Source organism: Dipodomys ordii, unplaced genomic scaffold (assembly GCF_000151885.1).
Source record: "Dipodomys ordii isolate 6190 unplaced genomic scaffold, Dord_2.0 Scaffold437, whole genome shotgun sequence".
NCBI lineage: Eukaryota > Metazoa > Chordata > Mammalia > Rodentia > Heteromyidae > Dipodomys > Dipodomys ordii.
The window spans coordinates 45,927-62,439 of record NW_012267653.1 but is presented as its reverse complement, the minus strand read 5'-3'; the positions used below and the strand labels follow the sequence as shown (position 1 = coordinate 62,439).

General features: G+C 38.7%; 1 protein-coding gene across 1 annotated transcript; it reads right to left on the bottom strand.

Moving 5' to 3' along the window:
• Nucleotides 1–8,528: 8,528 nt before the first annotated feature.
• Nucleotides 8,529–14,434, bottom strand: LOC106001803 (vomeronasal type-2 receptor 116-like). Its single transcript, XM_013036779.1, is given in 4 exon segments — nucleotides 8,529–9,448; nucleotides 10,547–10,670; nucleotides 12,776–13,003; nucleotides 13,691–14,434. Coding segments are annotated over 4 exon segments (2,016 nt in total).
• Nucleotides 14,435–16,513: the final 2,079 nt, after the last annotated feature.

The window sequence follows — 16,513 nt, the reverse complement described above, 5'->3', positions numbered from 1 at the left end:
CATCTTGTGTTCGGTGCAATCCTTCCCCTTCATTTGTGTGTAATTCATGGAGGTATTGTGCATTTTACGGAGTATGGTTACTGGTACAATTCTGCTGGCAAGGATGACAACCTGTTTCCATGGCTACAGTTTCCTACATAATATTCTCTATCCTCGCTGAGTCCCTGAACTTTCACAGGACAGGAAATGGGGTGGATTGTTTGGCTTCTCACATCAGGATGGTTCTTTTGGCAGTGCTGGGATATAACCTCATGGCCTAGCAGGCCCAATTAGTGAATGGGTCAAGGTGAGCACACCAGGCTGTGAGCCACTAAGGGGTTGGCCCTACCTAGAACCTGAGACCCAGCCCCAAGGAAGGCCAGGGTAGTCATAAATTCATAATTTCAACATAGGATCTACATTGACTTAAATGTGTGGACAGCATCTTGCTTTAGGTGCACTCCTTCTCCTTCATTTGTTTCTAATTCATGGAGGTATTGTGCATTTTACTGTGGATGGTGTCAGGTATAACTTTGCTGACATGGATGACAAACTGTTCCCAGGCTTTAGAGTTGCCTATATAGTATTCTCCATCCTCGCTGGTGCCCAGGACTTGCACTGGACAGGAAAAGAGGTGGAATGATTGGCTTCTCACATCAAGATCATTGTTTTGGCCTTGCTGGGATATGAACTCAGGGCCTAGCAGGCCAATTTGGTGAATGGGTAAAGGTGAGTATACCAGTCTGTGAGCCACTAAGGGGTTGGTTCTTCCCAGGACCTGAGACCTGGTCCCAGGGAGGGTCAGGGGAGTCATAAATTCATAATTTCTACCTAGGATCTATACTGAGGTCCATGTTTGGACAATATCTTGCATTCTTTGCACTTAATCTCCTTAGTATGTGTCTAATTCATGAAGGTATTGTGTATGTTACTGAGTATGGTGACAGGTATAACTGTGCTGACATGGATGACAACATGTTCCCATGGTTTTAGGGTTGCCTGTGCATTCATTCTCAATCCTAGCTGAGACACCGGATTTCACAAGAGAGGAAATCTGGAGTAAAGACTGATTCCTGACATCAGAATGAATCTTCTGTCAGTGCTGAGATTTGAACTCTGTTCTGGGTAAACCCGTTGTACTGTAGGTGATGGGGAAGCTCCACATCCTTGATGACAAGAAAGTCAGGCCAGTTCCAAGTCTCTATTGAAGCCTCAGTCCTGGAAAACATACTCCTTATATATTTTTTAAAGATAGGGTTTTACTTCCATAGATATTTTCAGTCAATATCATGTTTGGTGTCCTTATTCATTTTATTTCTTGTTTTATTCATTTATGTATGAATTATTTTATTGACTCTAATGACACCTATACTATTTATTACATTGTTTACATGCTATCACATAGCATCTGGATTTGTAGATGTGTTCTCCATCATGCCTGATACCTAGGACTGTCCCAGAAAAGGAAAACATGTTCACACTTGGCTTCTCACTCCAACATTAAATTTTTGGCAGTACTGGAATCTGAACTCAGGGCCAAACAGGCCCAATTCATGAATGGGTGAGTGTGAGCTTGGCAGCCTTTTGACAATGAAGCTGTCTAGTGTTTCCCACATACTGAGATCAAGCACCAGGTTTAGCCAAAACAGCAATAAATGGATAGGCAGATAGTGGTATACAAATAAATATGTATTGGTAAATTGTGCCAGATTCATCTATCTGTGACTGAATGACATCTACTACGTTTCTACCAACTCTTAGGTATTTATCATACTGTCATTGAAGGAATATTATTCTTTTCAGGATTAATAAACTATTAATTAAGATCAATAAGTACCCTATCAATATTGCATCTAATTTTTGACTCGACCAATGCACAAAGCACTCTTTCAATTGAGTCTCTTGTGATCTTCTACCATTGGTAGGTGTCATGACCAGGATTTGAACACGGGATCTATGTTGACAGGTTGGCTTATGGCTTCCCTGATAGCCCACCAGCCTTCAGCAATAGCAGGTCAGGTCCACTTTGCAACCGTGTCATTCAGACCCAGGATGGTCACCATGTAAATAAAAAACAGCAAAAACCCAGCCCTCTGCAGCTCGCCACTTTTTGTGCTGTCCCAATATTTTTCTTCCATTTAGCCCTCTGGGCCTAGGATCCCAGGGTCAGCTATGATTCTGGAGGCTCCATCCGCCTAGGATGATGGAAGCTGAGGCAGATTTGCCTCGACCTGAGTTCAAGCCCCGTGGTTGGCAAAAAAAGAATAAATTAAAACATTATTTAATTATTTAACTAAATTCAAAAAGAAATAAAGCTCCCTGGTTTGGAATTTCTTCCAGTTTTATTTCCTAGCCTGGGATTTGAACTCAGGGTCTTGGTAAATCTATAGCCTTTTGAGGGAAGGTGCAGAGTTGCCACTACTAGAGTTAAAACCCCATGCCAAGGCAAAAATAAAAAAATTAAGTCACTGAACTAGACAGGGGGAGAAGTTGTGGAGGTGTGAGGGAAGGGATGGTAGGGGGAAAACAAAGGAAAAGGCAACAAAGCTCCATAGGAAATGTACTCATTACCTTGCAATTGTAACTGTAACCCTCTGTACGACATTTTTACAACAAAAAATGGACAAAAAATAGAAACAAATTAATGTTCAGAGAAGCATTTTGGTGGTAAGGAAGGATTTCTAATACACTTACAAAATTCTACACTGCTTAGTTTTTTTCATATTCAGTATGGAACTGCATGAACATAACTACTTCCATTAAAAAAATCAAGCCATTATCTTGGAATTTGGGGCCAGTATTTCTACCATTGCTGAGATTTGATCTCACCATCCAGGTAACTCTTTTGCACCATGAAGGTGAACCTCACTGTCCTTGAGGAAAAGAAGTTCAGGCTAGAGTTCCTAGGGACTGAATGTAGACCGTGCAATGGAAAAAATATTTCTGTACATGTGTAATATATGATATAAACTTACCTATGTATGCTTATTACATATTATGATTTTTATTATTGACTCTGTATTTATTTTCTATTTCATTCATTTATTGATTATTGTATTTAGTGTTATTATACACATTGATTACATGTTGTATATCTCATAAAATTATACAAAATAATTTAGGACATTGACTCATTTTTCATTAATACATTCTTAAGTGTTGTAACATGATACATAATGAAACGGAGGCATTTGTCACAATCTTCACATGGTTAGAGTCTCTCCCAAGTATGAGCTTTGTCTTATTTATCTATGGACATCTTCCTGTAGGGATTTCTTGAAATGATCTATACTCAGAAGCCTTTTCTTGAGGATAGGCAAGTTGAGGGATAAAATTGTAAGAGTGGGGTTAGAAATGTGTCTTAGTGATAGCTTGCTCAGCATGCATGAATGCCAAGGTTTGAATCCTCAGTGCCAAAGAAAAAAAGCCAGAAAAAGCCAGAAGCTGTGGAGTGGTTCAAGTGGTAGAGCACTAGGCTTGAGGAAAAGAAGCTCGGAGACAGTACCCAGGCCCTAAGTTCAAGCCCCAGGACTGTCAAAACAATAGGCCAGAGGACAGTGGCTCACACCTGCAACCCTAGCTTCTCAGGAGGCTGAGATCTGAAGACCAAAGTTCAAAGACAGGCTAGGCAACAAAAACCTTTTAGACTCTTCAAGGATTCACCAAAAGACAGCATGTGGCACTGTGGCTCAAGTGGTAGAGTATTCGCCTAGAGCTGAAGGGCTCAGGGGCAGTGCCCAGGCTTGAGTTTGAGACCCACAACTGGAAAAAAAAAAGTGAGGGTTAATCAAAGTACTTTTCCTATATACTAATTAGGAGAACATTCTCTGGAAATGAAGCTGATGTACAGCAGAATTGTAGTTAGAGCTCAAGGTTCAAGGGTAGCAGATCCATATGAGAAGGAAAAATTTGGGGAACATAAGGGGAGACAAATTGGCAATTGGCTTCTGTACAAAAGCTTGCTAAACTTGCTATCTGTGTGAAAAATACCTTGCTTGTACTTACACCTCCTAACTGCCCAACCGCCACCAAAAGTTTCAAGAAAAACCGCCAGAGGAACTGATGGGGAGGTTCCGGGGAAAACCGGCAAATTTTCTTGACTTGTTTTTTGTTAAAAACTAGCAGGTGTGTGTAATATGAGTGTGCCTAACCCCTCCTATATCTAAAATGAGGTATAAAATGCTAAACAAAAAGTAGTTCGGGGCCCTCAGATTCTTTCAGCTCTGTGGGTCCCAGCTCGCTGGACTTCAATAAAGCCCTTTGCTGGTTGCATAAGACTGCCCCATGGTGTCCTCCATTGCGCGGCAAATTCCCGGCACTTACACTTGGAGGGTATCAACTACTCACTGAGACTGTGTCATCTTTCTGGGATTATGTGCTTCCACAGGGAGATCATGCCTAGTGGACAGTTTTTTTCACCTTACAAACCTGTCTTCTTCCTGGTGCAAGTTAGCATAGGTGCAGAACCACCCACAGAAGCCCCTGTTTCAAGTTAAGTAGTTCTCTTCCTGCTGTTGTCCTGTGAGAACCAAATTGCAGGTCACGGATTGTGTGGATGTATATACACATTCCCTCCAAGGCACGGATGGGGTGACAGATTGCCCTGGTCATGTTCTTTATCAGACCCGAGAGAAGGAAAACCAGGGTTTGGAAAGTGCCCTGTGACTGCTCTAAATGGCCTTGCGTTTTGTTGCTGGGGCTATGGCCTGGAACTGTGAATGTGGCTGCCCTCTACAACCTGTGTTTGTCCTGCTACAGCAAAGTGGTGTCCACTTGCCTGTTCTACACCATGGGGACTACCATCTTTCTGGTCCCTCCTGGTAGGCCCAGGTGCCTGTGTCATCACAAATACCCAAGTTTGTAGGTAAGTGGGAGTAATCCCTCATTGGTGAGAACCGATCCCTGGGTAGGGTATTGCAGGTATCAGGTTGTGACTGTACATACTCAAGTTTGAGAAAACACATTGGCCCCTTTGTGCTGTACTGTGGCCCTAAGGAAAATAAGTTCAGAGACACATTCTATCAGGCCCCCGTTTCAGAATATGGCCTGTGTTGCCCACCATTTCAGATTTGGAGCCTGGAATGCTGTTGCATTTCTCAACTTGTGCTTCAAGTGCTAGAGTGCAGTTATCCACAATGGACTATTTTTCTTCACCTTGGGAACTCCCTGCTTTCTCTTCCAAGTTGGCACAGATGTGGGTACCATCGTTTGTATGCTCTTCTTCCATGTAAGTAGATCCACACAGTAGCTGAACTATGGGAACCTAACTTTGGGACAGGGATTAATGCCTATCTAACTTGTGATTATTGGCCTGACTGAGGATTCTGGCACCCTCCCCCTCTGTAACTAGGTCTTTACCTTCCCCAGTGACTTAATTCGGAGGGCTTCTTTTAGTTAACAGGGGTGTGGCAGACCATGGGCCAGTGTCATCTAAAGTATCTTTTCAAGGTAAAATTTGCTCCCTTCTGTGGGTACTGAATTGTGGGAATAGTGATGTAGGCTTATGTACCAGGAGTGCAGATGAAGAATCTAGAGTGAACAAAATGTGTCAGGATGTGTCTATCTGCTTTTCCCACTATAGCCTGTAAACCTGGATTATGGGCCCAGAGCCTGGGATGCTTCCACCTTTCCTAGTTTTTGGTTTTGGTTTTATTTTTTTTTTGTGATGGGGCTTGAAATCTGGGCCTGGGAACTGTTCCTGAGCTCTCCAGCTCAAAGTGAGCATTCAAACACTTGGGACAAATTGCCACTTGGGGTTTTCTGGCTGTTAATTGGAGATAAGAGTCTCATCGGCATTCTTGCTTGAGCTGGCTTTGAATCATAATCCTCAGATCTCAGCCTCCTGAGGGCTTGGATTACAGGCATGAACCACTTCTCCACACACACACACAATTACCAGTATTTTAAATGAGAGCCCTGCTCTTTCTTGCCTTTCTTTCTCAGCTAGCCCAGTTATTTTATAGGTACACCAGCAGCACATATATAAAATGGTTTCCAATCAACCTCAGCCAATCTGTTACTCTGGTCCCATGAGATTCAATTCCCTTGTCTTCCAAAATGTGAACACTTTTAATTGTTCTGTTTTGAAACACGAAAATAAATTACATCAAGACTTACAACCTTCAGCTTTGGGATATACTACTTGGGTTAGCAGGCAGCCTACCCATCATTGGACCCATCCAGTCATGGGTCCTGAGAATGGGTACATCTATTGGGAAACAGATGTGGAGCACTAGAGGGCTGCTTGTGCATCTTGAAGACCAAAGGGCACAAGATGGTTAGAGGAAGCCCTGCAAACCTTGGTTCTCTATCAAGTGACAGAATGGGGTTGCAGAAAATTTCTTATAAGTATTGGCTTTGCTGTTAATTTTACTAAAAACAATAATCTCACTTTTATTCCTGATGACCACCCACAAATACATGCTTGTGTATTTTCCAGGCATAAATTAACCTCAACCCTCCACATCAGAACTGAGGGTAACTACTGAGGCACGTTGGACGGTCAGCAGCAGTTACCCCTATAGGATGATTGGCCTATGAAGTCCCTTGTAGTGACTAAGGTAAAAAGACCCCAGGGATCTTTTATTTTGACTTTTTTATTTGACTTTAAAACACTTCCAAAATTGTTTATGAACATAGGTTTCATCACTAGAATAAGTAGCTTCCAGAGTCAACTTCGTTGAAAGACAGTATTTAGATATATTTAACATAAGCAAGCTGGATATGGAGGGCTCCACCTGTAATCCTACCACTCCTAAGGCTGGAGATGAGCATGGTGTACATAATTACCTTGCCCCTCACCCATCTCAAATAAACCAAACCCAAAACACAAAATTACAATAAAAATAAAGGAATGAAAACCCAGAAAATCACGACTGTATAAGGTTTCTTACTCTAGAAAAAACTCAGAGATAACTTTTTGTCTAACACACTATTTGGTATAGGTTTACAATTGGTATGGAAACTCTTTGGACTTACAATCACTGTTTTCTTTAATTCTTCCCCAACACACAATTTACATTATTGTTATGTTAGAGGTGTGGTTTACCTTTACATATATCCAGAAATGAGTGCAATTCCTTTCACCTAGAGTCATCTCTTCCCTCATTCTCTCCCATCTAGTTCCAGAGATAAATTTCATTAATGTCCAGCAAGCCAGTGTGACCAACATTTTCCTTTGTCACCTTTCACTGTCTCACAAGTCCAAACTGATACAGAGATACTCAGTAATTTAAGTACTATTTAAGATGGTCTAGGAATCAAAGATTTGACGCTCAAATATTAGGTGAGAAAAAAGGTGTTACATACTCATACATATTATATATTATATATCATATATATATATAATGTGCTATATATATGTTATATGTATAATATATATATTATATGATATATATCATATATTATTGGTCCCCATTTATTGCTTTCTGTTGACTAACAGGTGGCCATCAAATTATCATTGCATAATCATAACTGAAATCAACAAGGAACAAATTTGGAATTTAGAATTCTGTGGTTCATTGTTCTTAGCAGCTTCTGTTTTCCACAACTTGGCCAACTCAGATAGCCTTCACAATATTTGTAAAGGAATTACACAAAAATAACTTGAAAATTATATCCAGCCATGGATAAGCAACCCATTATGATTCTCTGTATTCCTTAGCTGTTACTTCATAAAGACAATACAACTGAGTTGTATTTTGTGGCTTATTAAACCAATTATTAAAATTCTAAAACAATATAGAGGAAGCAGAGAGAGGAGAGAAAGAAGAGAGGAAGGAAAGGGAAGAGAGAGGGAATGAAATCACAGAGAATGGGGGAGATTATTTCACCAAAATCAATTAAGGAATAAGGAAAAAGAAAGATGTGTGAATGGAAATATACAAGTGTGAAGCAAAATAAACACTATTGAGTATATAAAACATGGAACTTTTGGAAGAGGAAAATATTAATGAGTCATGATTAAGAGGAATAGTTACAGGTAGGAAGATAATGTACTTTGAAATTAAAAAAAAGTCCATTAACTCAGCTGCACAGGATAACGTCTAGTGATCATGGCTTAAAGGTAACCTGGGAAGGAACATTAAGAGTATAACATTTCCAGTTAACCATTATAGAGCCAAAAGAGGAGCTGTGGCTCAAGTGTAAAGCACTAGCCTTGACGAAATGAATGAATGAATGAATGAATGAATGAATGAAGAAACAAACTAACTAACTAAGCGAGAGTAACCAGGCTTTAAGATCAAGACTCAGTACTAGGAACATAAAATAAATTTTTAAGAAAGCACAATTCAAAAACTAGTAGCAGTTAAAATATATTAGTGGAGATGATTGGATAAGTGCAGTGTAAGCATGAAAATCCAAAGATATTGGAACAAAATTAAAATGTAGGTGGCTAAAAATTGTGACTGTACTATCACATGAAAAATGAGTGAGACTCACTTATTCATCAAATTGATTCTAACAATATAAACTAATATCTGATGGAAAAAGAAATGTAGAATTTACTTGACCTCCTATATATTTAATCATACATGTAAGTTTCATCTTCAGGGTTTATTTCCCCTGGCGTGTGTTTTGTCCCGAAAACCATGCAGAAAATTTCTATCTGGCCTTAACAATATGATGTAGCACTTGGGAGCAAAAATGCAGCCCAACAGCCCTGCACTGGAAGCCAAGATGGAGAAAACCTCTGTAGCCACCATGACTTTTCCTTTGGCACTGTGGTAGACAGGCAGGAAAGTGAACCAGATACTACAGAACACCAGCATGCTGAAGGTCAGGAACTTGGCTTCATTGAATGTGTCAGGAAGGTTCCTGACCAGGAAAGCCCCAATGAAGCTGGCCAGGGCCAGAAAAAACAGGTATCCTAAGACACAGTAGAAAGCAGTGAGGGAGCCCTTGTTACACAGGATGATAATGTGGCCGTGTTCAGAGTGTACATCTGTGTCAATGAAGGGAGGTGAAGTCCCCAGTCAAAGTACACAGAAGGTCACCTGAATCAGAGTACAGATGGGAATGATGAAGTTAGGAGCCCCTGAGAGCAGTAACCACCTCATTCTTCTCCCTGGATAAGTGACCTTGAAGGCCAGAACCACAGTTGCAGTTTTGGCTAAGACAGCAGAAACAGCTACTGTGAAGACAACTCCAAATGTGGTTTGCTGTAGAATGCAGGTGGCTGTGTTTGGACGGCCAATAAAGAGCAAGGAACAGAGAAAACAGAAGATGAGGGAGATGAGCAGGATGTAGCTGAGAACTTGGTTATTAGCTTTAACAATGGGGGTGTTCTGATGTTTCACAAAGACTCCAAGAACAATTGCTGTGAGTGTACATAAACATAGAGCCATGCAGGCCAAGGCCATCCCCAAGGGCTCTTCATAAGCCAGGAAACTTACAGCTCTTTGGAGGCACTGGTTTCTCTCTGTGTTGGCATACTGATGATCTGGGCACTTCATACAATGCTCCACATCTGGTGAGGAATTCAAATAATCTTTTCAGTACTTAAAAGCAAATTAGAAAATACCTACATAGAGAAAATTATAACATGTCAATACTTGTTAGCATAAGAACAAAAATTCCCAAATATTACCAGATATGTTCAGTATCATATTATATCTTCATCATATTCTCATATACCTTCCGACTTTCTCTTCTTTTATCCAGTCCTGGGACTTGCTTTGATGGCCTGCGCACTGTCCCTGAGCTTTCTTTGCTCAAGGCTAGCACTCTGTCACTTGAGCCACAGTGCCCCTTCTGGCTCTTTCTATTTATGTGATACTGAGGAATTGAACCCAGAACTTCATGCGTGCTAGACAAACTCTCTACGCCTAATCTACATTCAAAATAGCTTTATCTTTACGTGTCTATAGCACATATTATCCCTTACCATTTATATTATCCCTAAATTTTTCCTAGACCTCTTCATGTTGCCATAGCTCTTCTCAGTCTTGTGTTCACCACTCACACACTTCATCATAAAGTGTGCATCACAGGGTTTGTACTTCCCTCCATGTCTCTAGACAATATAGATAAAAGCCCTATATCCCTTCCTTGAAGTTGTCATATTGTCTGTCCCACTTGCTTGTAATGCATGGGGCACCCTAAAATCAAATCACACTTTCAAACTCTAAAGTCATGCTGTGCACAACCCTTTTGATTGCCTCTTATACAGAAAACAATCACATCACTTGCTGTGCAGCAACAATATTTCTGGGCACTAGGAAATAAAGATGTGCAAGATCTCTTTTTTCTTTATTTTCTGAAGTCAATTTTGAAAAAAAAACGGAGAGCTTATCCTTTAAGTAGCTTTGCACTTAATATAATGGCCATTAAACTTACTTTAGTGATTACTTGAACAAACATTCATACGCGAGAGTAAAAAAATTAATTCTACACATAATTCACAGCCTGTGATCTTTGTCAGGAAGCAAGAACCTCTACAGTCACAATTAATTTATGAGTAAAATGGAAGACATTGGTGCTGCAATCCTAATACACAACTTTTGCATTGCATGGTTTTGGGGACACAACTAGAGAATATAAATTTCTCCCCAAGTCATGAACTTACCTGTCCCATTAGCTATCTCATTCTCTGAGCAAGGGGTACAATCATAGCAACAAGCAGCCTTTTCCTCTTGAGGGGTTTTCCGGAATCCTGGAACACAACTTTCACTGCAGACAGAGTGAGGAGGCTGAAGAAAATCAGATCTGTGTCAGTAACTGCTCAGACTTTTACCTGACATTCCAAAAATTCCATTTTATTTAAAGAATAGGATTATTAAATGTAGCATTTTATGCACATAAATCTGGTCAGTTAATTCAACGTTTGTATAGATTCCACATCATACCACAAACAACTTATGTTCTATCAGCTTGATCTCTATCTAGCCTATTGAACTCTTGAGAAGTGTGAGACCTTTTTTTTTTTTTTTTTTTGGTCCGGTTGTGGGGCCTGAACTCTGGGCCTGAGCACTGTCCCTCAGCTCTTCAGCTCAAGGCTAGTGCCCTACCACTTGAGCCACAGCACCACTTCCGGCTTTCTTCTTTTTGCTTATGTGGTGCTGAGGAATCGAACCCAGGGCCTTAGGCATGCAAGGCAAGCGCTCTACCACTGAGCCAACTTCCCAGCCCCAAGTGTGAGATCTTTAAAAGTTGATTAATGGTGAGAAAGTAAGTCCTATTGGCCAGAGCTATGGAATTTCCTTGAATTCATGTCATTATTTGTTATTTCCTGCTATTTGTGAATGATGAGGAGTAAAGAGAAACAATTTTCTTTGAAGCTTGAAAAGTGTGCTGTAAGATATTGCATAGGCCTTCTGTTTTAGGGTTATTTGAATACAAAGAATATCACATTTATAAAGTGGCCATGAGCTGAGAATCGCTTTTGCTCAGGCTCTTTCACTGATTCATCTCACCAAAGATACCTAAGCAGTAGGCAAGTAATCATTGAATGGAACTTCCACAAGTGGGAGCAAAATAAACCCTTAAAACATATAAAGTGATTGCTCTGATACTTTGTCACAATGTAGAAACTTGCTAAGAAAAATGCAATTTAATATTCCTTATAAACTTTTAGAAACACTCTGTTAACTTTTTTTGGAGATGATCCTGGGACTTGAACTCGTAGTATGGGCACTGACCTTGAGGTTTTTGTGCTGAAGATTAGCATTTTATTACTTGAGCCAAATCTCCATTTGAGATTTTTTATTGTTAATTGATATATGAGCATATAAGATTATGTTAAGCGAAATGAACCCAAAGATGGGGACACAAGTGGTTTTTTCTTTCTTGCTATTGTTTTTAATGTATTTATAATGTGCTATATGATTTTTGGTTTCTTTGTTATGTTCCTCCCCCATGGTATAACCACTGTTTTCACTGTATATAATTTTGGTGACCTGGGTCTTGTATGTACATTTTTCTAATTTGGGGAGTGGAAGGTAAAAAACAAAATGTTCAAATAGGTATACAATTTAACCCATCGTAACAATGAAATGTACAAGACACTATGTTGAAAATGAACTTTACAACTTGGTGGGTGATGGGGGATTTGGGAAGGTGGAGAAGGAATAGATAGTTGGGAAAAACAAAGTAGAAGGAAACAATGCTCGATAGGAAATGTATTCATTACCTTACTCATGTAACTGTAACCTCTCTGTATACTATTTTTATAATAAAAAGCAAAAAAGTCTCATAGAATATTCTACACAGTTGAGCTTTTAACAAAACTATAATCTTAGATCTGAGGTAGTCATCCACCTGGGTAGATATAATTAGAAGCAAGAGTACCCTCATCCAAGTACTGTTAATGTATTCTATTCTTTTATAGGCAACAATCAGTCAATCCAATTTCTTAAGTGGGAAATATTTTAAATGTCCACTACTTGGTTTTTAGTAAGCACATAGGGTATATATTTATGTGTGTGTGCATGCATGTGTCTGTCTGTCTGTTTGTATGTGTGTGTGTGTGTGTGTGCGTGTGTGCACGCGCACGTACACGCCAGAATTAAATCTTTCAATGTGAGTCTGGGTTGGGTATCTGAGCTTTGTGGCTTAATGTTAACATTTTAGTGCCTAATCCACAGCACCACTTCAGCTTTTATTGATGGTTAATTCGAGACTAGTCTCAAAGCATTTCCTGTTAACACTGTATTTTTAAACATGATATTCATATCTCAGCCAGCAAAATATCTAGTATTATAGGAGTAAGTTACTGGCACACAACCAGGTATAAATTTTAAGGGTGAAATTTTTTACTTATATATCCTTAAAATCATTACTGTTGAATCCAACCAACCTCTGTAGTTCCTATGGTCCACTCTACTAGATCTTCAGATAAAGTCAGTTGATGACCATGAAGAGTATATGGAGAAAATTTTCCTACTTTCATTTGAAGTTGAAGACCTTCGGGAAAATTCCAAATGTTCACAATATCATACTCTGCCCCCAATTTCTTTTTCTCATCTAACATCACTTGATCTCCAGCAGGATTGTGAAACTGGATGTTCTTCAGAAAAGGATGCAGCTACAAGAGAAATATATGGTGAAATATATCCCAGAGTTAAGAAGGAAAACCTGAACCAAGAAAGGCTCTTGATTGCCTTAAATTTTTGATTCAGAATTCAAGAATAGTAGAGGCACCTAGTGAGTTGCCTTGAAGAAAACCTATCAGAGAATAAAAATATTCTTTCAGAGTCCTGGTCACTCAGCAAGGAAATAGAAGGCCTCTCTTCAAGAGAAACCAATTTCATGTAAATAGTCATTAGTGAGAAAGTTTTCATTTGCTTACTATAGCTTTCTACATCCACTACTTTTGTGATCATCTATAGTATGGGCTTAGTTAAAATTTAATAGATAAAATAGAATAAAACTTGATCGCTTATGAAAAATATACATAATATGTGCAGGAGGTCATCATTTACACTTACTTAAGAAATGCAGATTTCAATGGTGATTTTGAAGTCTTCAAAATATTAGCTATAAACATGTTGGTTTATTTGTTACTAAACGAATTTTTACAAATGTCCTTTTTCATGGTTGCTTTTCTTGAAGAGTACATAAAAACATTTCTAGAGAATCTCACACACAATTGAAGAAGTATAGTATCTTGGGTTTTCAGACAATACAAAAATTATTTAATTTCATAGAGAAAGAGCCTTTCTAAAAAGTAACTTTCTTCCTAATGTGTGATGTACAACACAGAAGGCCTTACCTGTGCAGGGGAAGACACTATCCCAATTCTATGTCCCATTGTTTGTGTTTCTGTTTGATAAAGCAGCATATCATGGAGAGCCTTGGCCACAGCATACACAGCATTGTATACACTGTAACTGTCTCCAGACATACTCATATCAAATATATGCCTAGGCAGCCAATCCAAGGAGGCATCATGAGGACAGTTCTCCCACTGTACACAGTCAGACACAGAATCTGAGCAATTAAAAGAGAGAAACCATAACCTAGCAAGAAAAAAGTCTTCTGGGTATTTGCACGGGTTAACTGATTTGAGAAAATCTGTAAATCCAGAAACATCTGGGTGATGGTGTGAGAAAACGAGAGGTACAAGGAATGAACCTAGAATGAAATATCTCTTTCTCATGGTTACATCCCACTCTGAGTTCATAATAAAAACTTTGCCTTGTATTAAAAATTGTTCAACACATATAAAAAAATGTCGTAGGAACTCATTATCAGCATACACAATGAAGATATTTGCTGAAGATTTATTTATCTGGTTATAATGCGCCATAATTTTGAAAATATTCGACATGGAATAATTTGGTAATGATATCTCAAAGGCTAGGCAAACTCTGTTCTTGGCCATCTCTTCTTTGAATGCAGGAAGAATCCACAAACCATTCTCATCTTGTAAGGTTACCAGTCCCACCCAATTCCAGCTGAAGTGAAGTAATAATAAGACCATGCCATTGGCTATTGAAGTGTCCTTTGGAGCCATTTGATAGAGACCAGGAAACATGTTATTGTCACTCAGAGCATGATCAAAAGGCCCAGAGGTCAGCTAAATGGAATGAGAACAGGATGATGCATAAATGAGAAGATTTCCATCCATCCTAATTCCAGTCATGATATATATATATCATATAACTATGTGCAATAGTTGGAAGGTAGATTTTTCATTTAATTTTGGAAGAAATAAATTGATAAATTTTAAATTATTTGACAATGTATTAATTTGTGTTTATAAAATCTCTTAATCATTGTCACTGTTTCCATCAACTCCTGTTATCGGTATCTACCCCACATATTCACTGACTTTCCTAGTTCCATTTTCACATATATGTACATTGAATTTTATATTATTTCCTACTACCCATTTCTCCTTTCTCCTCTTCCATATTCCCTGAACACCTAAAAAGCCACCCTTATTGAAGATATGCTTCAGTTGCCTGGTATTTTTATGTACAGTCTCTTTCTCTGAGCGGTTACATCATTCAATTCTACCCTGATATGTACCATAATTTAGTTAGATTGATCATATAAATATATGCATATATATACATATCTGAGTGTGGTCCCGATATTTTTAATATTTCATTTTCCTTATTTAGACAAAATATTACATATGAGAGATCATATACTCCTTTCTCTTTCTAAGACTGACATATTGCATTCAATGTGTCTTACACATGAGCCTGCATATGTGTGTGTGTGTGTGTGTGTGTGTGTGTGTGTTAGTAAAGGGCCAGTAACTCAGGGCCTTATGTAGTTCTTGGCTTTCCCCCCACCCAAAGTAGCACTCTACCACTTGAACCACACATTACCGCATGATTTTTCTAATTAATTAAAATTATTTCTGAGTCACTAGGATTAGAGATGTGGTCCATCAGCATCATGCTCAACATATCTTGACATTTTAAAGTCATTTTCCACTTCCTAATTTCTTAAAGAATCGACATCAATTATAAGGCTTAAAATTCCAAAATAATACTTTTTGTCTATAATGTTTTCATCCCCTTTTTGAAACCAACAGGACTAGAAATATCACATTATCTTTGAATACATACTCTCTTTTTTTACTCTACATTTTAAAATATGATTTTTATTGTAAAAATACTGTACATAGGGGGTACAGTTACATGAGCAAGGTAATGAGTACATTTCCAATTGAGCATTGTTACCTCCTCCTCTGTTTTCCCCCTACCATCCTTTCCTTCTCCACCTCCCACACTCCTCCTGTCCACCTTCCTCTCTGCCAAAGTTGTAAAGTTCATTTTCACCAAAGTGTCTTATACATCTCATTGTTACAATGGGTCAACATGTATCCTTATTTAAGCATTTTGTTATTTCCCTTCCCCTCCATAAATCAAATCTCTTCCTTTTGTCCTCTTCTAACACCTGAGATGGCACTAAATTAGGCATTCTTAAGATCTCCCACCCCTCACACTCTCACCTGTGGAAAATTATAGAGGTCCAGCAGTGTCCCAATCTGTGAAGATAATGCTCCTGAAGGTCCTGTAAGTACTGCTATAGACGGGTTGTCTCTCATACAATTATAGTTTGGAAAGTCATATTTCCCAAAAAGGCAAATGAAGGGATTTTTAAATGATGTCCTTGATCCATATTGAACATCATAGATACTAAATCCCAGAGTTAAGTTATGTAAAAGATCTATAGCAAAAGCCAAGGCCAAAACACACTGGTAGTTCTTGAAGGTAAACCTGCATAATGAGCATAGAAATTCAGCAGGAGTATTTCAAAATTATGGCTTTTATGGAAGGAATGCTTGTGTTTCTGCTAATAAGTATGGTAAAATATTAAGCCCAATTAGGATGGAATATGAATACAATGTCTTGTGCTTGAATATAGGGGTATGCAAATATATGAAAGGAATTTGTCATGAATTACATTCAGAAACTTAGTTAAGCCAAAAGCTTGCTTTATCTCCACTACCATATACATACAACATGCAAAATTTTTACATTAGGCATGGAGTAAGTTGTGATGAGACACAAAATATTCCGTTGCCTTCACCTTGGGTAAATATGCTGAAACAGGCGGAGACCTGCGTGAAAAG